This window comes from Ceratotherium simum, chromosome 7, assembly GCF_057802395.1.
Source record: "Ceratotherium simum simum isolate JZ-2026a chromosome 7, ASM5780239v1, whole genome shotgun sequence".
NCBI classification, from domain to species: Eukaryota; Metazoa; Chordata; class Mammalia; order Perissodactyla; family Rhinocerotidae; genus Ceratotherium; species Ceratotherium simum.
The window spans coordinates 60049689-60074985 of NC_141906.1; the positions used below are offsets into that span (position 1 = coordinate 60049689).

A 25297-nucleotide genomic window follows, 5' to 3' on the forward strand; every position below is an offset into this window, starting at 1 on the left:
CTGATAAGAGAATAGCAAGCATCATGGCCTCTCAACCATTTTAACTCCCAAACAAACTTAAAATTTCCTCTGTGTAGGCCAGAGTACATTCCTTTTGGCCTCCTGGATTACATCCCTTTATAATGAAAATTTATACTGAAATGAAAAGTACATGAACTGAGAGCTCAGATGAAGACATGAACCTCTTTAGGCTGGGAAGGATTACTACCACCTAGAGACCCTGAACATAACTTCCTTTGGTTATATTTCTGCCCAGATCCTCTGCTTGAAGACCAACCCTACTCACCCAAAACATTCAGGATGCTTCCAATACATAGAGATGTAAATTCTATGGCTAAGAGATAATATGGAGAGTTCATTTACACTCTACTTTAACTCAGCAAGGACTTTTTCCCAGTAATAAAACTGTTAAAAAAAAAAAGTAACTGCTACTCAATGGTAGATAGCCAACACAGAGAAGATTGAACACTACCACTGCTCTATAGATCCCTAACTTTTATTTAAGCTATATGTGAGATATTATTATCATTATTAGCAGCAGCAGCATCAGCAACTACAAACTGATTATTGTAGGCAATGGGCTGAGGGCTTTATATGTGTTATTTTACTTCATTATTTTAACAACTCTATGAGGTTGGTACTATTATTATTCTCACTTTCAGCAAACTGCATTTTCAAGAGGTCAGATCACTTGCTTAAAGTCACACTGGTGGAGGGGAGGATTCATTCCCAGTCTGTTGGATTCCACAGCCCATGCTGAATCATTTCTCTCTGCTTTTTTATGGGTTTATGAATGCACTTTATACTAGAGGTAGGCATCTTCTGAGGCCAAGCACAGGTCTTAGAGCTGCCGGGAAGCATCTGAAGTTTCCTGTTACCTAGAAGAGTAGCAAATCTCTCTGGGGCCCAGAGCACACAGGGATCCTCTGTCAGGGCTCAGTCTTGGACTCAGAATCTCCCTCAAAATAATGTTCTGTGCCATGAAGTTGCCACAAAGATGAAGCCTATTTCCCATTCTTGGCCTGGAGGATGAAGTTCAAACACCTCCACACAGCAAAATCGTGTCAAAATCCTTTTCCAACTTTTGATTTAAGCCTTTCCTCCCCAACTCTCTCCACTCCGTGCTCCAAGCTCCTTACACACAGTTCTCTAAACTGTTGTGCTCTTCCTCCTAGGCCTCCATGTCTCTGCTCCTGATCTCTGCTCTTTCTCCTCTCCTTCTGGAAAATATCAACTCATCCTTCCGAGTCCAGTTCATATATCACTGTCTCTGTGAGCTCTTCTCCAACTGTCTCCAGAAGAATTAATTACCATGGTATTTTTATGCACCTCTGGTATTGCAACTATTATGTCATATCAAAGTTGTTTGCATTCTCTCCACTTTTACTCTACCTCTTCCTCCCTACCACATATTTCAGTCCCTACTCTGATCTAGGAAACCAGGCATTCAAAGACAAATGAATCAGGACCCTGGAAGTGGACCAACCTCTAAAATAACTAAGAAAGCAGCGTATTCTCCTTTGCATCCTGAGCACCCAGCATGGCATCAATGCATAAGAGAGGGACTAATATTTACTGAATTGAATTCCAAGACTGCTCTTCCCACAATAATATTTCCCACTTCTGAGCTTCTCTAATGCATTTCTGTACACTCATTTGGTACCAACTCTCTTATATTTGAACAAAATTAATTCATTTATTAGTTTTCAATATACTTTTAAAATATCCTCTCTCATTTGATCCTTAGAACAAATTTGTGAATTAAGTAGGGATTATCATTCTCATTTTGCAGATGAAAAAACTGAGTCTCAGGTATATGCCTTACTCAAGTCACATGAATAAAACATGGTGGCCTTGGCTACTCACACTCATATGATGTGATCCCTAACCCTGTTCTTTCCACTATGTTGCTTTTTACTAGTATTTTACTAATGTATATATCTTCAATTAGATAGTAAACTCTCTGAAGACAGGAACCTCGCTTTAAACATTCCATGCCCTCCATGCACACAGTTATGGATTGATTTATGACATACCAAGGAAGAAAATTACACATATAAGATTTCTAGTAAAGATTATTACAGACATTGAGACACTGAATGTTTACAATATTAGGACTTAGAAAAGCATGTCTGAGGCAGGAAAGTATAATGATTAAGCACATGAGTTCTGCACAGGTCCAAATCCTGGTTCTGCTCCTTTTTTTTTTTTTTTTTTTTTTAAGATTTTATTTATTCCCCCCAAAGCCCCAGTAGATAGTTGTATGTCATAGCTGAACATCCTTCTAGTTGCTGTATGTGGGACTCGGCCTCAGGATGGACGGAGAAGTGGTGCCTCGATGCGCACCCGGGATCCGAACCTGGGCCACCAGCATTGCGGCGCGCGCACTTAACCACCAAGCCACAGGGCCAGCCCATGGTTCTGCTCCTTAATAGCTGTATAGCTTTGGGCAAGTTACTTAAACTCTCTGTATCTTAGTTTCTTTCTTGGTAAAACAAACACAATAATAATAACAGCAGCAGCAATAACAACACCCACTACCTCATAGGGTTGCTGTGAGGATTAAATGAACTAATAGTTATAAAACACTTTAGAAGGGTGCCTAGCACTTAGTAAGTCCTCACTGTTAGCCATTACTATTCTTGTGCGGTTACAGAGGATTTCCTGGAGGACTCCTGCTGGTGCCTGCAGCCTAATGAGCTAGAAAAGTGTCCCACAGGCTTAGAGGCCAGAGTCTCAAACTGCTGGCTTTTAGGATCTCAGTTACATTCTCAAACATGGTGCATGACAAAGCCTGAGCAAAATGCAGCCTTTTACCCAAGCCGAATTCGCTCTACTGATAGTATCTGCAAGTCTGACACCATGAAACAAACAAACCTTCTGTCACAGAGTAACCTGAGAATACGTGAGAACTTCCCAGGGCAGCCAGACCTGCAGAACAGCTGTCAAGGCTGAAGCCTAAGCTCACTGATGTTATCAAATGCCTTGGTAAAGTCAACAAATTAATTTTTCAAGGTGTTCCTGAATTTTATCTGTGTCTGCTTTCCTGCACAAGGCAAATTCACCGATGCACCTTGTGGCTTAAAACCACTCGTTCCTTTCTTCTTTCAATTTCTGAGTGCTCAGGCTGTGCCAGGCAGTAGGGATACACAGGTGAGGAGACACAGTTCCAGCCGCAGGGAGCTCACATTGATCCAGTGTGGAAAGTACATGCAGGTGCATTTCTAGGGGTATAGAGCTGGCATATTGACTAACAGTAGGCCCAGCCAGAATTTGTTCAGAGATGAGGAGTGATCAAGTGGCCAAGGCCATATGTTTTATCTCAAAGATGGTACTACTTTGACCTTGGATTCGTCACCTATAAGGAGACGGTTCTCAAATGGGGCAATTTGCTTCTCAAGGAACATTTGGGAGTTTCTGGAGATATTTTTGAATGTCAGAGTTGAGTGGAGGAGAACTACTGGCATCTAGTAGGTAGAAGCCAGGGATGCTGTTAAACATTCTATAATACACAGAACGGCCCCCACAATGGAGCAATATTTAGCCCAAAATGTCAATAGTGCTGAGCTTGAGAGAAACTCTGAGCTACACGATCTTAAATTTCTCTCTAGCTCTAAAAATTCTGTTTACTGAAATCCTTTGCTTCTTTTAAGCCAATGCAAATGTTTAAATAGCAGCTTTCTTCTCTCTTGAGTGGAAGGTCACCTAATAATGTAGTACAATCTCCTATAAAATGCCAGAATCCCCTTTGTACCATTCTTGCCAGGCTGCCAACCAAGTGATGGGAAGTTTATGAAAATCTTGGCAAGAATCCCTGTAGCATCAAGGGCCAACTTCCAGCTCTCTTCAGGCTAAGAGGATAGGTCTTCCATGAATAAATAATGGAAATCTACATGTTATACTAAACCTTTTTTTTTTTCAGATAGTCATTTCATTATTTTCTCTCTCCAACTTTTTATGAAGTCTGACTTTTAGATTGACATGCTCTGAGCACTGAAATGGTTATATGCAAGCAGCAATCAAGAGAGCCAGAGAAAGATCTCTACTAATCCTCAGACTGGATTTTCAAATCCCAAGAACTCCAAATTAGCTCTAGTTTTATAACTTTTAGGCATTCGCGTTTCTTTTTATATTCTTCATCTGCTTCAGACTCCCTGGCTCTCAAACAGTAGAGGATGGTTAGCTCTGAGCACTTCTCTGAGGAAAAGCGAGAGTACAGAAGCATCCTGGAGCAGGGCTCTGTCCTCAGAGAGCAAAGCTGGATGTGTGCTACTTCAGTCCACCACTCAAGTAAAGGAGACTCTATAGGTAGCGAGCAACTGGGGCTTATAAGAAAACAGGGCTTCGGAGCTGTAGGCACGATTGACTTTCTGGCTGCGGATTGTAGAGACCCACGTGTTCTAATCCTGACTCTACCATTTACCAAAGTGACTTTGAGCACAATCTTTGAAAATTTTCTAAATCTCAGTTTCTTCGTCTTTAAAATGGGATAATAATAGTACCTACTTTATAGATTTCCTCTGGGGATTAAAAGCAATGATCTCTGCCAAGTGACTACACGACAACAAATTCTCCATTCGAGTGTAGCAGTTGGTGCTGGTGTTATGGTTGGGGCTCAAGCATATAAAGGAAAGAAATAGGGTGCAGTGTTATCCAGAAAGAAGTAGCATTACTCTGAAGAAGAAAGGAGGCTTACTTTCGTTTTTGAAGTGAGGAACCTCTGTTTATATGCACTCCTCACCAGAATTCTACCCCATGCTTTTTGTAAAAGAAGAGAGAGAGAAAAGTAGGGACTACTAAGGCCACAATAAGCTGAAAAATGCTGCTACTCTCCTTCTGCACTCTTAGGTCCCCTCCCAAACTCTCTTTCTTTCATCTCCAAGCTACATGAGTTACACAAAAAGACCCAGGCACGTGTAGATCAAAAGTTATGACCACGAAAAAGCAAGAAACAGAAAACTTACAACTTCTCAATCTTGTAAGCATGTTCACACAGAGATAAGTTTAAAGTTAAGCCCTTGGTAGAGGGTCATGTTGAGTCAGTCCCCTCCTGTGAACCTCTTCAGGCCAAATGCATCTCACCTGTCAGGGGCTTCCTCTTTGAATACAAATGATGATCTTATCTAGAAAGGGTCCAGCCCAGACCCTCGCTGGTTTGCAAAAGTGGCAGTGGATGCCTCTTCCTCCGCCCAGTGCTTTAGGGCTATACAGGAGTGACACATGGTAAAAGATCAGAGATGCCACTGATGGTGTGAGTGGACACAGGACGGCCTCACTCTTTCCTGGAAGAGCCTGCTGTTTGTGTATGTTAGTACCAGATCCAACTGGAAACCAACCATGACTGGGAAAGTTTGAAGTCTCTAGGAGAAATCTAAACTTCTAAAGTAAATTTAAAATGGAGCCAAGGAGAATCCTATTTAAATAGGTAGCCAACCAGGGATTAAGTAAATTCTGAATTCCTTAGCACAACCTTTAGTTCCCTGGTTACTTACCGAAGCTGTTCCCCTCACAGACACAGGAGGTCCTGCGTGGCTGTCACATCTGTGGAAACAATTTGAAACAATTTCTTTGAAGAGGTGCCTAACTTTCACCAGGAGGAAAATCAACAGCACATTTGTCCTTATATCTTGATATCTTGAGAAGATATACTTCTAATGTTCCGTAGGAAGACAATTCTTGGTTAGTGTATTGTTGAAGAAAATTTCAGAAACCTTTTCCTGTGGTTGCTTAGGACCAATGTTTTACACCTTCGTCACTCAGGTAGCCAAGAAAAAATTACATAATAGTGGATTTGTATTTGAACACAGCATAAAGACATAAGAAAAATAGCGACATTTGTTGAGTGTTGGCTATGTGTCAACATGTCAGGCAGTGTTCTCATGCTCTATGCGCATGTTACCTTATTTACACACGTCACTCCTGTGAAGTGGATGCTGTGACTACTCCCAGTTTACAGACCAAGAGATGGAGATCCAGAGCAGTTAGAAGACACTGCCCAAGGTACACAGTTAGTGGCTGAGCTCAGAGCCGGCCACAGGTTCACGGAATCCAGAGCATTCCTTCTTAACCAGTATGGCACACTGACTCTTTTTGCAAATGGGGAACAGACTTTCTGTTTCCGTACATTTTTATTTTAAAGAGAGATTAGGTCAAGATCACATTCAACAACTCATAAGGGAATTTTGAAAAAAGCAAACCCTATAAAGATGGCTTCTGGGTGTTTATTTTTATAAAGATGTCTTACTTATTATGAACTCATCTTGGTGGACAATTATGCTTTTACTAATTATGTTGCTTCCCTCAAATTCAGTAGAAGGCAAAAAATTTACGAGACATAGGTGCAAAATTGAGATAGATTTTGATCTTTTGAATCTATAATCCTATGCCAAGGGGTGCTTTGCCTGAATTACAGCTCAAAATTTAATAGACCATAAAGACTCATTGCTCTGCATGAAATCACTGAGAGAACAGCAAAGGGAATCAAGAATTAAATGAACTGGGACTTTGGGTCAGATCAGCCAAGAGTGGCAAGATGCAGTTTTCCTTCATTCAAACTCTTAGCGGCTTTGTGGGTCACGAAAGTTGAGCATAGAACCTGGGAAGCCAATTTTATATCTTAAAGATATCCATAAAATTTAAGCTCAGATTTTAAACAGAAATTGAAATTAATATCATGGATTTTTTTTCATCTTAGTTTGAAATACCAGCTTTATACTAATAATATCTAGAAGTTAAATGCTGCTTTTATTTTTATTCTTTTTTTCCCCTACAGCTTTATTGGGCCTGTATGCCTTCCACATGCTTTGCAGGAAACAAATATGACTGAGATAGGGACCCTGTCCTCGGAGAGCTTTTAGAATAGGAAGGATTGGATACATAAGGAGCCAAAATACAAGCCAAGATGTGATAAGGATAATAGAGTGTAAGCAAAATGAGCTGAAAATGCAAAGGAGCCAATGAGCACTTTCTGGGGAGGAATAGGGAAGGTGACAGGGAGCAGACGGCACTTGAACTGCTATGAGAGGCAAAGAACAGCATGAGCAAAGCCCGGAGGTGGGAAAGACAACGGAGATTGGGAACTGGCAAGTAATTCAGTTTGCCAGGAGCCAAGAGAACATGCCAGATGGTGAAGATTCCTTCCAGACCCCGGGGGGCTGCAGCCTTCATGGTGCACCCACACAGCTCTACACTCTCCCCAGCTCCCCAGGCCCCCATCTGATTTGGAGTGAGGGCAGCAGGGGCAGGAATCAGTTTCTGAGAGTGGCAGGTGGGTGGAAGATCTGACTTTAGAGGATGTCTGCAGCACAACTGGGACAGAGCACCACCGAGTGCGAGGGTGTGCTGTGAGCGGGTGTGCAAGGCCCTGTGTGCCGCTGTGGATCAGGTAGCAGGTATAGGACTCAGGTGGCTCAGAGGCCCAGAGTCTCCGCACCTACTCCCAGGACCTCCTAAAAGTTAATTTCTGTTTTTGACCTGAATGGCTTCCACTTGTAGAGTGAATGAAAGCAACAGTGATATTATGAAAGCTATGCTGGTAAAAGTCCTTTGGACTTGGTGCTATCAAGGAATACAAAGCTACCGCACCTTCTGAATTCCCTCACAAGTCCTACTGATGCCATGCCTCAAAGATTCTCACATATATCCTCACTTCTCCAAATTCACTCATTCTGCCTTATATTAAACTTTCACAATTTCTCTCCTGGACTCCTCTCCACCCTTCATACCACCAATAGAGAGATCATCTAAAATGCAAATTTGATCCCATCAATCCCCAGCTTAAAATCTTACAAGGTATTATCCAAAATCTTAACATGACACGAGGCTCTTCTTTTACCTGGTGAGTGCCCCAGACAATACCTCACCCTTTAATCCTTATCTCCCCACACTCCAATCCTCTACAGGTACCTGTAGTCTAGACTTAACAAATTTGTTCCACTTTCATAAAATATTCTCTCTTGTCTCCATACCTTTGCAGATGCCATTCAGAAATTCTCCTTCAGTAGATTAGAGTGTGGCTCAAGAATATTCTTTTTTGAAAATATTCTTTTCTAACCAGAACTCTGGGTGATTTCCCCCAAATGCTGGTGGAGCACGCTCTAATCACTGGCCACTGAAGAGCTCCACCTGAATGACCACAGGCAATTCAGACCCTCCGTGTCCAACATGGACTCCATGTCCTCCTTCCATGCCCACTCCTTCCCCTATCCAATCAATCAACAGATCCTTTTGATTCTAACTCAAAAATCCCTCTCAAAACCATCCGTATCCCTTCCTCTCCCTGCCTTTACCCTAGTTGAGACATTTACCATTTCTCGCCTTTATTAATGCAATAGTCCCTTAACTGTCCTCCTGTCTACAGGTTTTGTCCCAGTCCAATCCATTCTCTACACTGTGAGTGAGTGAGTGGTATAAACTGAATTATGCCACTTCCCTGATTAACATTTTAACGATTCCCATTTGCTCTCAGATGAAAGTTCAAATTCTTCTCTGCATTCACATGGCCCTATGTGATTGAGTCCCTGCACACTTTCCAGCCTCATCTCTCCCCTTCCTACGTCCCTTCTGCTGTAAGGAATTTGCCACACCTCTCAGCCTATGTATGTACTGTTCCTTTGCCTGAAACATTTTTTTTACCATGTGTTTGCCTGGATAACGACCTCATCCTTGAAGAGTCATCAGAAACATCATTTTCTCTAGAAGACCTGTCTGGACTCTAGACTTAGTCTAAAATACATACCACTCATCCGTGCTCCCGTAGCATGCAGAACTTCCCCATCTTAGCACTATTCTAGGTTTCTCTGTTTCCTTTTTGTTGTCCTTGCAAGACTAAAGCCTGTGAAGCCAAGGACTGCATGTTTTGTTCCATAGTGCCGCACACGGCATTCCTTGAGCAGTATTTGTTGAGTAAATGATTAAATGTGTTCGTTTTTATCCTCATCACATCTGCTCCTCCTCCTGTATTCTTCACCATCATCCACCTAGTTTTCGAAGTCAGAGAGTTCACCTCCGCTCCTCCTTCTCCCTCACCCACACAGCCAATTACTAGGTTCTCATGATTCTACATACGAAACTGTGCACAGTCTGTCTGCTTTTGCCCTCCTCATTGCCTCCACTTTAGTTTAGGCCACCACCACCTTGACAGTGTCTTACCTGGTCTCTCTGACTTCAGTTTTGCTCCCTGAAATCTGTTCTTCGTGCTACGGCTAGAGCAGTTTCTTAGCCTTGGCACCACTGCCATTTTACTTTGGTGCTCTGTCGTGTGCCTCTACCCACTAGATGCCAATAGCTCCCCCCTTCAGTTGTGAAAACCAGAAACATCTTCAGACGTCGCCAAATGTCTTTTGGGAAGCAAAACTGCCCCTGGTTGACAACCACTCAGCTAAAGTTATTTTTCTAAAATGAAAATCTGATTATGTCACTTCTCTGTTTTTCCATTATCAATGGAAAAAATATATGCACATGCACACACGCATGAAATACACCAAAATATTAGTGTTTGTCCAGGTCAGTGGGTTGTGGATGATTTCATCTGTTATGTATATTATACATACATAATAAGGAAATACATATTTTATATATATATAAAATAAGGAAAAGAATGATATTATTCAAATAAGTGATTAATGGCTCCCCAATGTCTACAGGATCAAGTCCAAGCTCCTTAACATTCATGTATAATGTCTCTGTGTTCTGGCCTCTGTCACCTCTCCCACCCCATCTCTTATCAGTCTCACCTTATACTGGGTCACTAAACCTCAGTGACTAGATGAGTTCCTGCTTTCTCCAGTCTCTGCACCTTTGCTGTGTCATTCTTTCTGCCTGGTGCAGCCTCCTGACTCTTAATTGCCTAGCCTATATATCCTTCAGAAATTGGCTCTCTTCTTCCAGGAGGCCTTCTGGATCTTCCAGTCTGAGATAAGTGCTTCTCTTGTATGTTCTCAGGGCAGGAATACCATAGCACTCACCATAGTGGACCATAATCCTCAGTGTACTCAGCTGTCATCTAGGTTGCACCCAGGCCAGATGGTACCCCTGTGTGAATTCCGTCCTTCGTCAAGATCCTTACTGTCATTTGCTGGAAAGTTGCCATAATACATATATGAATCCGTGATGATTGTGATGTGATTGGCCCTTCCTAGAGTTCGTGGTGCATCTCCTGCCCAACCATATGCAGTAATCTAGTATTCCCTATTAGATTATAAAGTCCTCCAGGCGGGGACTTTGATTTGTTTTCATGGTTTTATCTCTAGCACTAAACACAGTATCTGATGCCTAGTGGGACTTTGAGAAAAAGCTTGATAAATAAACAAAAGGGAGGCTATCACCTCCGCTACTAGCACCCATGCCAGGAATTCTGACAGCCCTTACCCTAATGGGAATAGTAGGAAACTAAGCCGCAGTGGTGCTCAAACCTGAATGAGCATCCAAAAATCTTGGAGAATTAAAAATAAGTAAAGAAATAACACTTCCTTTGCCCTACTTCAGACCTTCTGAATCAGAACCTCTGGGGCCTGATTATTTTTAAATTGCTGATGAGAGTCTAACAATGACCAACGAGATCAACTGGGAACTACTCCCCTGTCTTGCTTCTCCCTTCTGTCACCACAACCCTACTGTATATCTGTGGACACCACACCCAAGATCACTGAAGGAGCATTTCCAAAGAAGGATGTTGTTTACTCTGACTTCTCCTTATATCTCAGTGTCTTAGATTTCTGCATCTTCCAACTCAAGCCGAGGCATTCAACTAGGAATGGGAAAGAGCACAGTAGGACATTTGTAGAGAGAGGTGGGTGGAGAGAGAGAGATAACAACCAGAATTCCAGAAAAAAACATAATCTGCCTTTTTAATTTTCCATAATAGTATTTGAAACTTTTGCTTACATAAACTGAGTTTGCAGCTGGCTTGCCTGAGCTATGTACACCCTATGATGGATCAGGCAGATTTGGGCATGTCTGAAGAGCACCTAAGCTAAGGTGGCCCAAGCAAAGCTCTTTGCATCTCAAGAGAAAAAGAATCATCCCAAAGGAACTGGGTAGTGGGCCTGCATACCCTCACTCCAGGATAGCAGCTGTCACTCTCTAATCACAACTATGTGGTGAGTGCTCACTGTATGCTAAGCAGTGTGATGGTCCTCATAGAAAAGAAGCAATCTTAAATTTAACTGTCCATGTTAATCATGAGCCTTTTGAGCTAGTTCCCTTGTACGTTCACTTTTCTCTAGTCCTTGGGACTAAAATAAAGGAAAAAGTAGGGGGGAAAACTTGATAGCTCTAAGTCGCCATAATGAACTGGTGGCACATGCCTGCATAGCTTTGAGAATGTGTGTGAACAAGGGGGTAAAAGGTCCCCTTAAAGGGGTAACTTCACTGTGGAGTATGTTGGAGCATGAAACAGAGAGTGCCATGCACATCACTTATTCATAGTGGAGAGGGCATCCTGGAATAACCTGGGGTCTGGAATAAAAAAGGAACAATTGTAGATGCTGTTTGTCAGCCAGGAAGACTGCACTTATAAGCTCATGACATACACTATCGGCTACTTGCTGAACTACATGGAAGGAATTTGTGAGACAATGGAGTTTCTGAAATTTTGTGGTGGGGGCTGAGCACTATATGTCACAGGCACTAGATGCCCCATAACAAGACACGAGGAAACAGGACTTACAGGAAAATGTGAGGGAAAGCTACATGCAACGTATATACACTTTTCTTGAATTTATTGGCTAGCAATAAATAAATTAAAACTTGAACGGAAAATATTTTTCTTTTTTCCTGGAGTTGAGGGGGAGTCACAGAGGGTATAGTTCAATCATTTACAAATAGGATTAAAATAATAATGGGATAATTTGGGAAGCACATAAATTTGGGAGGAGAAGCAGAAATGATAAATCTTTTTGCCTTTGTATTAATTCATGAAGTCACTATATTCCCATGGCTTTTTATCCAATGATAATAGGAAATCAAAGCTTCAACATACCATATACTTTTATTGGCTGGCCTTTCTAAAGTGAACAAGTATATCTTCATTTTCTCCTGGGAGAGTTACCCATCATCCAGTGTCATTTCTCAGTTAAACCACAGCTTAAAAGAGGAAAATAAATTTTCTGATACTCAAGTCTTTTAGGGCTGAACAGAAGGCTGTCTTTTGCTTTGAGGGATTGGTTCTCTTTTGTGATTTGCAAAACATCCTCTAAACTGCTTTGCTGACTTTTTCTCCGGAGCACCGAGTATGACCAAGTCAAGCCTTGATGGCTTCAGCAAGTAGAAACCTGACTGCTGCCTGACACAGGATGACTGTGCTTCCCTGGGGCCCTTCATCAGTTCCTCCCAGTGCACTCACGGGCAAGGAGGAGCTCTGGAATCAGAGTCTGTATTTTAAAGCTTGATTTTGTATTTCAAAAGAGCAGAACTGCCAAAGAAAGTTAGGTTCTACTTAAGAGCAAAGAGCCCCTTGGAATGTATGACACACCATTTATATTCCTACCATAGTACAACTCTTCCTTAAAAACACGTCTCCCTCCCCCCCCACATACACATGTAGGATTTATATCCAAATTTTTAGGTCACATTTATATTTCAAAACAAAAAGGACATATTTTTACATTTTATCTTCTGAAACCTCTTAGGAGCAAAAAACAGTGCCTTCATTATATTCCGCACCAGCACAATTAATATTTACTCCCACTAGTGTTTTGAAAATAAAATGTATTTAAAGATGATAAATTCTGAAAACTGCTAAACATACACATACACTTATGTGATGAAATTTGTTTCATTTCTGTGCGGTATGTTCATCCGGTTAAAAGTGAGCTACAAGTCATTTTGGTATACATACAAGAAGGACGGTTGGTAAACAGAATTTTGCAAGAGTTTCAATTATTTCAATTTGGTTTATAACTAAAACATGTAATACCCAGAATGAAGATTATACATCATTTATCTTCTTTGATACGCTTTTGCAGTAACTTGCAACATGAGCTTGGAAATAACTTGTCCATAGAGTTATACGTTCCTCAATTTTTCCTAGTTTACTAATGTTAGATTGTTCAGCTATATAAAACTCTGCCTTAAAGAAAATCACCTAAAACACAAATTACAGCACAATTAGAGATATTTTTGGTCTCCTTAAAAGAAATATTTCCTGTAAAGGAAATACTCCTCCATTTTAAATTTCCAAATGAGAGAATTCCTAGTGTTCCAAACATTTTTACAAAGAAAAACAACTCACCTATTTGAAGAATGTTTGCTTGTAAGTGACTCTGGTAGAGACAGTCACATAAATCTACATTTTGTTCAGCTCTTCATTATTTCATCAAAGACAAAAGCAGCCACAGGTGAAAGCTGGAAGCAAAAAGCCTTCCATCCACCCAAGAGGGGAAGAGAGAGCTCTGTTCTCTAAGTCCGGGAGCCTCATTACATGCCCCACCAACTGCTTGCTGCCTATTGTTTTTCAGCAAGAGTAACCTCCAACACCTTTTATTCAGCGCTGCAATGCACTCAAATGGTTTGACGGCAGATACTGAACGTATCACGTGCCAAGCCAACACCTTAAGAGGGTGGGAAGCTTTTCAACCAGGAAGACATGCTGAAATATTTAGCAGTCAGCTCAACTGCATGTAAGCAAAGCCTTGCTTGTTTTTCACAAAACAATCCAACAACAGAATGAGTCAAGATGAACCGATTTACACAGTTCTACACTAGGAACAATCTGGAACTATGCCTCCACTGCTCCAAAAGCTCACCCTCCTTTAATTCTTATCCTCCTTAAATTCTGGACAACCACATCAGAACAGCTGCCCTCAATACTTCTAGTGGCAGTAATACATTTTAAAATTTGCTTTAAAATTTAAAATCTGATTTTTCTGCTTTAAGATTTGATTTTTCTCTATTCTCTTTGCTCATCTCATTTACTCTCATTTAGTCTTTATACCCCATCTCTCCTTGTGACCACAGACACACATAGCCCCCAAGGAAGAAGTAGTTTTGATTTAAAGATATCTTCCTGACTAGGGCGTAGACCAGGCTCTTGGAGCAGTGGAGAAACTGTCAATAATTATTTCCCAACATTTAACCCATCATTCACCAAGTGTACCACCTGGGATCTACACAGTTGGTTAGAAGTTGGATTTCAGGAGAGCCAAGTTTCATGGTTTCATAAGGACTTTGTCCCTATGCGAGCTAAATCCTGTTTCCTTTGTTACTATCTGAATTTAAATTCTAAGAACAAACATTAAACATTCTGAACACAAAACAGGCTACTGGCCTCTGGGATCAGATAACTAATGAGCTGTCACATGATCTGAATTTAACTCACCCTTTCTGTTCCAACGATTGAAGATTTAAAGTCTCCTTTCTGGATTTTCTGAATGAGAACAGGGAAGCAAATGATGATTTGAAGCTCAGCCGAGAAGAAATGGAGGTTGGGCTTCTTTGATTAGGTATATTTTTAGATCTTGATGTTTGTGATTCCATAGGATCTAAAAGAAAATTGTAAAAATTTTTCATCATTAAAATATTCCTAGGTAAATATATCTCGGAGAACTAAGGCTTGGCTCTTGCTACCCCTTTCTCTATGCAGTCTAGAAACAGAAAACGCATCCCCACATGAAGACCTTAATAACTAAGGGGAGTCCTGTGCCTCTGATGGTTCTGCTGAGTAGAGAAAATCCTCACAAAGAGTAGGGAGTCTTCTATTTGCACTGTGGATGGCAGTTCTGTAGAATGTCCCTCCCCACACACCGGCTGCTTGACTCTTTCTCAATGTGTCTTCCCAGGGCCATCCAAAACCACAGATGACATGTCAGGGACCTCATTCAGTTCTCATGTTGCTCTTAACATCCTGTTTTGCAGAAATTTTTATTTTAGTACTTCAAAATCATAGTGATAGATACTATGTAACTTTTTATATCAAAGAAAGTAAAGGAAAAGGAAATCAAGCCACTTAGAGTGTTCCTTATTCCTGTCAAAAAGCTATCTCTGTGATATGTATTTGCTATATATATGGTTTTTATGTGTATGCATGTAATATGAATATGTATAATATTATGTATAGATAATATACAGTTTTATATGTGAGTATTAAAAATTCTAAGGCAACATCAACATACACAAAGTCCAGAATACTGTAACACTTTTGCACATGCTGAATTTATAAATATTAGAGGAATTCAAGGTAAGAGGAAAGTCACCACGGTATATATGGGGTTAATCTAAAAATCTGAACTGTGAGTCTTTTTAGATAGATTTGTTTATTTTGGCAGTTGCAAAGCATTGTCAATATAAAAGTTTAGAAACATTGATACATGTTTCTTGATGTTACTAATATTAGCAACATAAAAGCAAAAGCAGTCAATATGACTATCAGCAGAAAGATACTTTATATTGTTTTAGAATTTTGTAATTTCTAATGCACTTTGTTAATTTCACAATAATAGTCCTGTGAAAGCAGTTTTTATTATCCTCATTTACAGATTTAAAAAATAAGTGTTTGGTGACAGTAAAGTCACATGCTGGTAGTTACATAGTTTGAATGTCCAAAGACGGCATTTATTCCCACTCATGGGGTTTAAGTTCCCAAAGTACCAGAAGGGTGGCAGCTCCTCTACCACCTTCCCTCTCCCCTCCTCCCCCACCCCCCTCCCCTCCCCTCTTCTGTGTCATCATCCCATTTATTTAAGTGCTTAGTGTGTTCCAGCTCAGTTCTTCATATACTGTTTTATTTAATTCTCAGACCACCCTATAAGGTAGGTATTATCATACTCATTTAAAGATGAGAAAATTGAGCCTTACAGAGAACAAGTACCTTGAACAGAGTCACGTGGATAGGACAGTGGAGATTTGAATCCAGGCCTTTTTGGATATCAATGTCTGCATTCTTAACCACTATGCTATCTTGCCTGATTCTAAAAACACACCCCCAAAACATTATTACAGTACGTTTTCAGTTTACTCTTTTCATTATGTGTTATGTTATAAAACTTCGTACCTTATGATTTAAAAATAGTCCTAAACATGGATTGGTTAAATTGGAGATCCAATGAGCCATTATCTACAACGCGGTAAGAAAAAACAGTTTAGATCTAAATCTTTTTCTCACCGTTTTCAGCCATCCCCTTCCTTAGCCTGGATGTAAGTGGTTGTTTTAACATTTGGCTAACATTTGTTTCATTGCAAAACTTTTTTCTTTGAATTTCTTCAAACCATTCACCAGTCACTCCCTGAAGCCATCTGATATCCCTCTTTGTCTTCTGGAGTTTGCTGAAATAAAACAAAAACATCAATACACCCTTTACATTCATTTACATCAAGTGCAAACTCACGTGGTGGGCTAAACTTTACCTAGAGGAGGAGCTGCATAAACTGTAAGTCTAGAAAAAAAAAAAAACTGGCTCTACTCAGAATTTCCTTTTCACACTGTGTATATATTTTAGCATATTCTTTTAAATACCATGACAATCTAAAAGTTTTTGCTAGTAGTTAAAATAAGTTGGTGAGGATAACCTGGGTTGAGCATTGTGCAAATCTGATCTAATAATACAATTGAACGATAGATATTTTAATGACAAGGAGAAACTAGAATATTCTAGTTCTGATTACTCATTCATTCATTCATTCATTAAACATTTATTGAGAATGTCCACGTACCAGGTCCTGTGTAGGCAACGGGGATTCAATAGTGAATATAATAGATAGGGTCCTTACTTGCCCTTCCAGTGGTCAAAGATAAAAGCTTACATGCAGAAAAGAAATTGTTGAATGTAATAGACTTAGATAATGCAATTCTTTTAACACAAAAACACAGAAGCTGGTGAATGAGCACATGGCTAATGCTCAGTAGTAAGGGACACAACTGAGATGGACGGGAAGGGCCATCCAAAGCACAAATGTCTGCCCCACATCTTCAGAATACCAGAACTGAAATTCTACCATTACTTCTTTTTCCTTCTCCTCTGCCCTTTCCTGCTTAGTCCTCCTTCAAATAAAAATGCCATTCTAAGTCCTTAATTAAATCATTGGTTGTGATTTTTTTTTTTTAAAGCAGATCATTTTGCTCTATTTCAGGAGGACCCTAGAATTGTTTGGAAATGAGAAGTGCTTAATCCAGAGGGAGACAACCCTGGACTGAGACAAACAGAGCAGAAAGGAGAGTTTGAAGAACATGATGACAAATCTCATAAAGTGGTCAGTTGGGCGCAACAATGATGAAAAAGTCAGGCTTGTTGTTGGATTCCAAGCTTGGAAGGTTCTGCTGTTTTGAAAAGAATTTCATGTGACTGTGGCGGTTGCCCTTTATTCAGGGTCCTCTGTGAAGCACAAGTGTTAGGGACTTCGTATTACAAAGAAGGTGGTGAGCAAGACAGCTGCAGAGTGGCAATTTAGGAGTTAAAGGGAATGATCTGAGATGGTTGCAACTAAGGCTCCTGCTTGGGGCTATGATACTGTCATTTTATAAAACAATCCAGAAGGAAGCCAGAGACCATCCTGCCCAGACTTGCATTTTGAAAAGCATTAGGCAGCAATCCTTATGTCCTGCCCACAAAATTTGTATTGGTGCCTCCCATTTTGCCACTGCCACCCTCTGACACCTGGTCACTCCTGTCTCTAGCCACTTCCCTTACCAACAGGCTAAGAGATCACAAGTACTTGCTTCTAGAGTACTAGCTGCCTCCAACTTATTAACACCACCTTCATTAATGTCCCACATTTGTACATGACCTCCACTTTCTTGAAGCCTCCCCAATTATTAGACTCCAACATTCAGCACCACCCCCCTCCACTTCTCAACACATCCATCTCATTTCAGAGGACAGTCAAGCTACCTGACTTAGGAACTCTCCTAATAAACATAAGTTGATAAACTTAACTTTTTTTTCTAAAGGCTTGATATAACATTGACTCTCTTTTAAAATCATCACACTTCACTTAATTTCTCCTCAAGCACTCATTCCACGCTTGTATTCATATCCATCACTGCCTGTTTCTTTTCCAAATTCCAGCCAATGAAATCAGAAATCTGTACCTCTCTGTGAATACTCATACAGTCTGAATTCTACTCCAGGAAATCTATCTTAAAGAAATATTGGCCCCCCTCCCCCCACAAAGTACATTAATTTAACTGAACACTATGCAGTTGCTAAAAATAATTATGTAGGCAATGCAGCATCCTGGGAAAATGCATATGACATAACATGAAGTAGGAAAAACAAAATACTACATTTTATCTGTGATTATAGCTAAGTAAAAATGATGCACCCATCTGGACACACTGGGGAAAAAAATCAAAACACATGATCTCTTAGAGTAGAATAACTATAGGTGTCATTTCTATTTTCAGCTTTTTAATTTTGTTTATTCAATAAGTACTATATGAGGACTTTTTAAAAAAAATTGTGAATTCTTATTTATATTGCCATTTTTTTCCTTTATAACTTTTCTTGTAGAGAGAGAAAAAAAATCAGTCATATTTTCACAATCCTAACAATCATTGTGCCCTTTTGGTGTGATTTTTCCTCTGCATTTTTCACATGGTTGTAATAAAATGTATTTGTGGAAGGCCTCCTATGACGTAGATGCAGAGATGCAATGGTGAGCAGAGGAGATATGGTTCCTACCCTAGAGAGCTTACAGTCTAATGGAAGAAACAGATATGATGAGTCCAATAACGATACAGATGTAAGGTAACAAAGAGTGGTAAGTATGATTTATTCATTCAACACATGTTTGAACTTTGGGTAAAGAGCAGTGAACAATCAAGTCCTTGCCCTCATGGAATTTACATTCTCCTGGGATAGGTGTGGGGGCAAATAATAAAAAATCAAACACGTTCTATGAGAGCATATAACAAGGGGATCTGGTCTGAGGCAGCAGCAAAGGTTCCCTGAGAAGATGACACATGGCCTGAAGGTTGAAGGATCAAGGATGAGGCAAAGGGCTAGTGGGTAGGTGGTTCTGGGAGAGAGCTTTCCAGGCAGAGGAGTAGCAGCCATAGAACAAAAGCCCCCAAGGAAAGAAGCAAGGAACTGAAATGAAGTCCTCCTGGCTGAGTGTGGAGGGGGAGAAAAAGAGGAAGCGAAGGGGAGAGCAGAGAGACAGCTGCTAGATCCTGCAGTGTTTGGGGTTGGGTTAAGCAGTTTGGCACTTAGTCCTGGAGCAATGAGAAAGCATTGATGACTTGGCAGGTGCATGAGACATCAGATTTGCATTTTCCAAATATCATCCTAGATTAAAAAGATTCTGCACAGCAAAGGAAATCATCAACAAAATGAAAAGGCAACTTACTGAATGGGAGAAAATATTTGCAAATCATATATCTGATAAGAGGTTAATTACCAAAATATATAAAGAACTCATACAAACTCAATAGCAAAAAAACAAACAATCTGATTAAGAAATGGGCAGAGGACCTGAATAGACATTTTCCCAAAGAAGACATAGAGATGGCCAACAGGTACATGAAAAGATGCTCAACATCACTAATTGTCAGGGAAATGCAAATCAAAACAACAATGAGCTATCACCTCACACCTGTTAGGATGGCTGTTATCAAAAAGACAAGAAATAAGTGTTGGCAAGAATGTGGAGAAAGGGAACACTTGTGCACTGCTGGTGGGAATGTAAATTGGTGCAGCCACTATGGAAAACAGTATGGAGATTTCTCAAAAAATTAAAAATAGAACCACCATATGATCCAGCAACTCCACTTCTGGGTATTTATCTGAAGAAAATGAAACACTAATTCAAAAAGATATCTGCACTCTCATGTTCACTGTATCATTATTTTCAATAGCCAAGATATGGAAACAACCTAAATGTCCATTGATGGATAAACGGATAAATATATATACCACGGAATACTATTCAGACACAAAAAAAGAATGAAATCTGGCCGTTTGTGACAACATGGATGGACCTTGAGGGCAGTATGCTAAGTGAAATAAGTCAGACAGAGAAAGACAAATACCATATTATCTCATTTATATGTGGAATTTAAAAAACAACAACAAAAAACCAAGCTCATAGATACAGAGAACAGATTGGTAGTTGCAAGGGCGGGGGCTGGGGGATGGGGAGTCGGGGTTAGGAGAAATGGGTGAAAGGGGTCAAAAGGTACAAACTACTAGTCACAAAATTATTAAGTCATTGGGATGTAATGTACAGCATGGTGACTATAGTTAACAACATTATATGCTATATTTGAAAATTGCTAAGAGAGTAGACGTTAAAAGTCTTCATCACAAGAAAAAAAATTTTGTAGCTATGTATGATGATGGATGTTAACTAGACTCATTGTGGTGATCATTTCCCAGTTTATACAAATACTGAATAATTATGTTGTATACCTCAAACTAATATAATGTTATATATCAATTATACCTCAATCAAAAAAAAAAAGATTCATCCTAGCTGCAGGTGGAGAGAAGATTCCAATGGGGAACAGGAGAGTAGGCAGGATACTTGTAGGGTCTAGGAAAGACAGGTGTTTGCTTGGCCCAGGAGGGTGGCGGTAAAGTAGAAGAAAAGTAGAAAGTGTTCAGGGCTACTTAGTGGGTAAAACTGACCCCCAAGTGTCCACCGAGTGATGAAGTGACTTTGCAGGGTTAGGGATAGAGACATGTCAAGGAATACTCCTCAATTTCTAATTTACAAAAGATAGAATGGCATAGAAGATGCCATTCATAGAGATAGTACATACATAATCTTCAAAAGGAACAATGTTATATATAAAACACCTTTAACATTACTCATCTTTGGAGCAATCATTAAATATTTGCATAATATTCAAGCTAGTATGTTTTCCATAATTTATTTACTATTCCTCTGGTATAGAACATTGCAATTTTCCCTTATAAATATTGCTGTAATGAACCTCACTGTGCATTTTCTATTTTTACAGTGTCTCTGACAGACACTGAAGTAGAATTATTGGGTCAAAGAGTCAAAATATTTTTGTGATTCTTTATAAACACTAGCAAAATGCTTCTCAATATGACTGTAGCAATATTAGTCATGCCAGCAATGTACTAGACTACCATTAGGCATCCCTGGAAGACTAGATATTATTGAGTATTTTTATTTTTTGAATTTAATACTTTCAAGGTACCGTATTAATACCTGAGGGTGGCCATTTTTCTTTTAAGAATTTTTGTTTCTTTACTTAAGAAAATGCTGTATTTCTTTGATAAGTAGAGAAATTTGAATGCTTTACCATATGTCTACTTACTAATTACATTTCATGATTTGGCAATTGTACATTTTATCAATTTATGAATCAATGCCTCAGAGTTTTTCACTAGAACGAGGTATGTTTAATAAAAATATGAACTCATTATTTTTCTTATTTGCTGTAAATATTTCCCCCAGGTTTCTGACTTTCATTCTGATTAAATTTTGAATGTTGAGCCATAGAAACCTCATTCTGACTAGGGCTAGAATAGATAAAACACAATTAAGCTGTAGATGTACTTATGCTAATATTTGTCTTCTGAAAAAATGAGAAATGAAATGCAGGCAGTAGTTACATGCAGAAACATGAAATCAAGATTTTAAAGAAAACCAGTGGCTTTAAAAGCAGAAATATTCCAAAGTTGTCCAAAAAGGGGGTTAACATGTACAGCCAAGAGCCAGAAAATTCAAGGGTAAGGTAGTCAAAGGTGGCACTGTGTTTACCTATTACTAAGGAAGTAAAACCCAAATAGTTCTGGCCTTTGAAGTCAAGGCAACTATGAATGACATAAAAGTCTAAACTCTCTGGGCACCTGTCACTCACCTCCTTAATCTTATACACCCGAGAGTCCTATGTCCTGTAAAACAAACACTGTCTGTACATTTATAATGGTTGATTGAGCTTCTTGTACTAAAAGGAGCACAACAATTGTAAAACCAGTGGTTTAGACTCAGTCATTTACTTAGAAAAGAAAATATCAAATTAGCTCAATACTAGCAAAAAAGAAAAAAATCTGAACATAAAGTAGGGATGCCCTGATATTTGAAACTTAAAGACAGTATTCTAAGTCTCCACTGGCCTCAGTCTGAGAGAGAGGACTGCTTGCAAATGGAATTCAACCAAGTTCCCAGCCAGCCTGCACATGGGCTCTTCCTCATCGACATTGGTTTGTTATAGACTCAGCCAGCCATTTAGAGCATACAATCCACTTTATGCCAATGAGAAGATCCTGAGGGTTACAAATGACATATGTACAGATAAATTACAAGTGCACAGCTTATTTGCTTCATTAGTCCAGCCTGCCTCAACATACCACAAGGGACTGTTGTCTACACTTGTAATTTGTTCTACCCCCCAGGCTGATTAACTTGACTAAACTAAGTCAGGTCTTTTCTTGCTGAGCCAGTCCCAGCCCTCTGCTCCAAGTCAAAATGCTCTTTCTTCACTCACAAGACTCTCAGTCTGCAGCGTGCTGCCTTCGATTCCGTTCTAGCACCTGCCGAACGAGTCTGTCCTCTGAGGCTCCTCCTCCTAAGTTAAATTTATTTTTCCTTTACTTTCTATCCTTGACTAATAAAGCCCTTCTCCCCATCCTCTTCTTTGTCTTCCCCAGCTGTGCCCTTGCTGACCTCTGCTACTCACTTTCTTTGTTCACCTTTATTCTGAGCAGGTCTTTGTCCTCATCTTTATTTTCATGACTGACGATGTAAAACCCACTTAGAATGTGCTCAGTAAATGAAGGTTGGCCCTTTATCTCCCATTCTTTGGCCCCACTCATCTGCTCCCTGTGAAATCAAATCCTGGCCTGTTCTTGAGTTGCCATCAGAGAGTAGAAAGAGCACTGGACAAGGCAGGTTCTAGCTGGGTGATCTTGGCCAAATGTTTAACTTCCTTGGCTTTATTTTCCTCATTTGTAAAAAAGGGTTGATGACGTGCTATGTTGTTCACAAAGCAGGCCTCCACAATTCCTCTCATCCCTGAATTTCCACTCCTCTGCCATGTGACTTTGTCACTCCTCCTCCTCCTCGAATCTGGGCTGGCCTCCTGCTCGCTTAGACCAGTGGAAAGTGATAAAGTGAAAGTGTGAGCCTGGGCCTCAAGAGGCCTTGCAGCTTCTGCCCTCTCCCTCTTGGAATCTTGATATGGCTGTGTAAAGAAGCCCAGGCTAGCCTCCTCGAGGATGAGATCATATGCAGAGAGGGGCCCAGCAGAAAGCCATCACCAACTGCCAGACATGTGAGTGATCCCATCTTAGACCATCCAGATGCAGTTAAGCCACTAGACTACAGGAGCCAAATGAGTGATCCCAGGTGAGACCAGGAGGAAGACCACCCAGCTGAGCCCAGTCCCAACGGCTATCCCACGGAATTGTGAGCTAATAGAGAGAAGTCCTTTTAAGCCTTTAAGCCTCCGGGATGTTTCGTTATGCACAATTTAAAAACATAGACACAGCTGAGATTATCTTAAAGATATCTTCTGGTCTAAAATGTACAGTCAAAAGACTCATTATTCCTATATCAGAATTAAATCACTGAGAAATCTTATAAAACTGAAAAGGGCCTTAAAACACAACTGGTCAATCTCCTTGCCTTCAGATGAAATAATAACAATAACAAATAATAACAGCAGATGCTATATATCGAGTTCCTACCATCTCCCAGAATTTTGCAATCATCATTTCTAATCCTCGCAACACTGCAGATGTGTCCATGTCTTCATTTACCAGGACAACCTTGATTCTAAATCCCACATCCCCCTAAACTTCTATGTCACTGCCTCTGGGTACTATTAACCCCATTAATAAACAATGCAACTGATGTAAGCTCAAAGTGACTTTTGCCAATTAAAAAGGTGGTAATGACTATTCACATATGATTGAGGAGAGAGCAGAGAGACAAATGTTGAAAGCAAACAAGTCCCCTAAGCCAGAAAACAGGAATTACAGTCTCTATTTCCTTGTCACAAAAATCTCAAATATTTCTCAAAATAGTTCCCCTTATCAGCTCCGCTTCCCAAGGGCATCAATTCCTCTTTTTGCTGTTCTCATCTCCCCTTTTATCTCCTCACTCACATTTTTTCTCCACTTTCGTTACTTCCTTGGCTTTGTATACATATTGGTCTTTTTTCACAGCTGACCTTCCTGTAGTCATCTTATTACACCTTGTTCTGCCTTCCAGGCAGCTAAGCATCCTGATCTCCATCAACACTCTTGGCTTCAAGGAGCTCTCGCCAAGTATTCCCCAAATCCCCCACCCTGTCCTGGTCCTACAGGTTCAGTCATCAGTAAACCCTAGAACAAACTGTTCAATGACGCTGAATCCTGTAAAAGTGGATTTGTTGCTTGAATTGTAGATCAAAGCAGCATTAAAGTTTTCCTCCCACGCAGGAACTTAAACATATTTTTATTTCTTATTGCCCAGCAACCACAACACAGAAAAGCACAAATGGCGTGCAAGGGGCAGGAACTGTATCCCAAGTCAGAGCTTAAATGTTGAGTGAATGTCATCATGGAAGCTGGATCAGTCTGTCCAAGCAAGCACCTTTTCAAAACCCTGAAACCCCAAGGAAACTCACCATCTCAGGAAAGTGCTGCCCCTTTGTTTTCCTGCTCCAAAAAGATGATACTTCCAGGTATAGATTTCTTATCGCTCATCCTCTAGGGAAAGGTTTAGGACGACGATTTTGAGTTCTCAGCCAGAAAGAGGCAGACTAAAGAACGCACAAGCCCTTGTTCAGCGGCTGCACCAGCGCCTTAACACTCCAAGCCCGGCTTTTCCTCTCCTGTTGCTCTTCTGAAAACATGGGTTTTTGACAGCCTTTACCCCTGACATCAGAACCTCTTCTCAGGGAAGGGCAGGGATTAGAAAAAGCAAGCAGGTGTATTGAAAAATGTGCTCTTTTGATAATAGTAAAGTTAAAGCACAGAGGGAAGTCTGGAGGAAGGGAAGCTCAGATAAGGAAAAGTGATAAAATTAAAGCAAGCAAGCAACAACCACAAACAACAACAAACCTTTAGAACTCAGAGTGGCAGCAAAAGAATGGCACCAGCTTTCAGCCAAGCTAGATAATAAAGCCCACTTAGACTCCTTGAATGGCTGTGATCGAGACTGTCTAATCTAGAACAAAAGACAACCTTTTCTATCTTTTTTAAATTGACCATCATAACCTTCCTGGATGTTTACTCTCACATGACACCAAGTCACAACAGAAAGAAAAATTAAGTAATCTAAGTAACACTAAGGATGTGTAATTTCCATACTGATTCAGATCACAGCGAGTGATCTCTTACCAATTGGTCACCCTAAAGAAGGTGCTGTGGAAAAACTAGCTGTCCAACTTAGAGTTTAAATG

General features: G+C 40.2%; 1 protein-coding gene across 3 annotated transcripts in view; it reads right to left on the reverse strand.

The window, feature by feature from the left end:
• EXPH5 (exophilin 5) overlaps window positions 1–25297 on the reverse strand; it is a 70199-nt gene that overhangs the window by 12964 nt on the left and 31938 nt on the right. For 2 of the 3 annotated variants that reach the window (XM_014785186.2, XM_004427363.3), the window contains exons 2-4: window positions 16100–16260; window positions 14318–14480; window positions 5493–5541 (exon numbers count right to left, since the gene is read on the reverse strand). In XM_014785186.2, coding sequence (XP_014640672.2) covers window positions 5493–5541; window positions 14318–14480; window positions 16100–16260 — 373 coding nt within the window. Of the gene's footprint in view, window positions 1–5492; window positions 5542–13231; window positions 14017–14317; window positions 14481–16099; window positions 16261–25297 lie in introns of those variants that run through there. The other variant, XM_014785188.2, reaches the window with a different exon arrangement.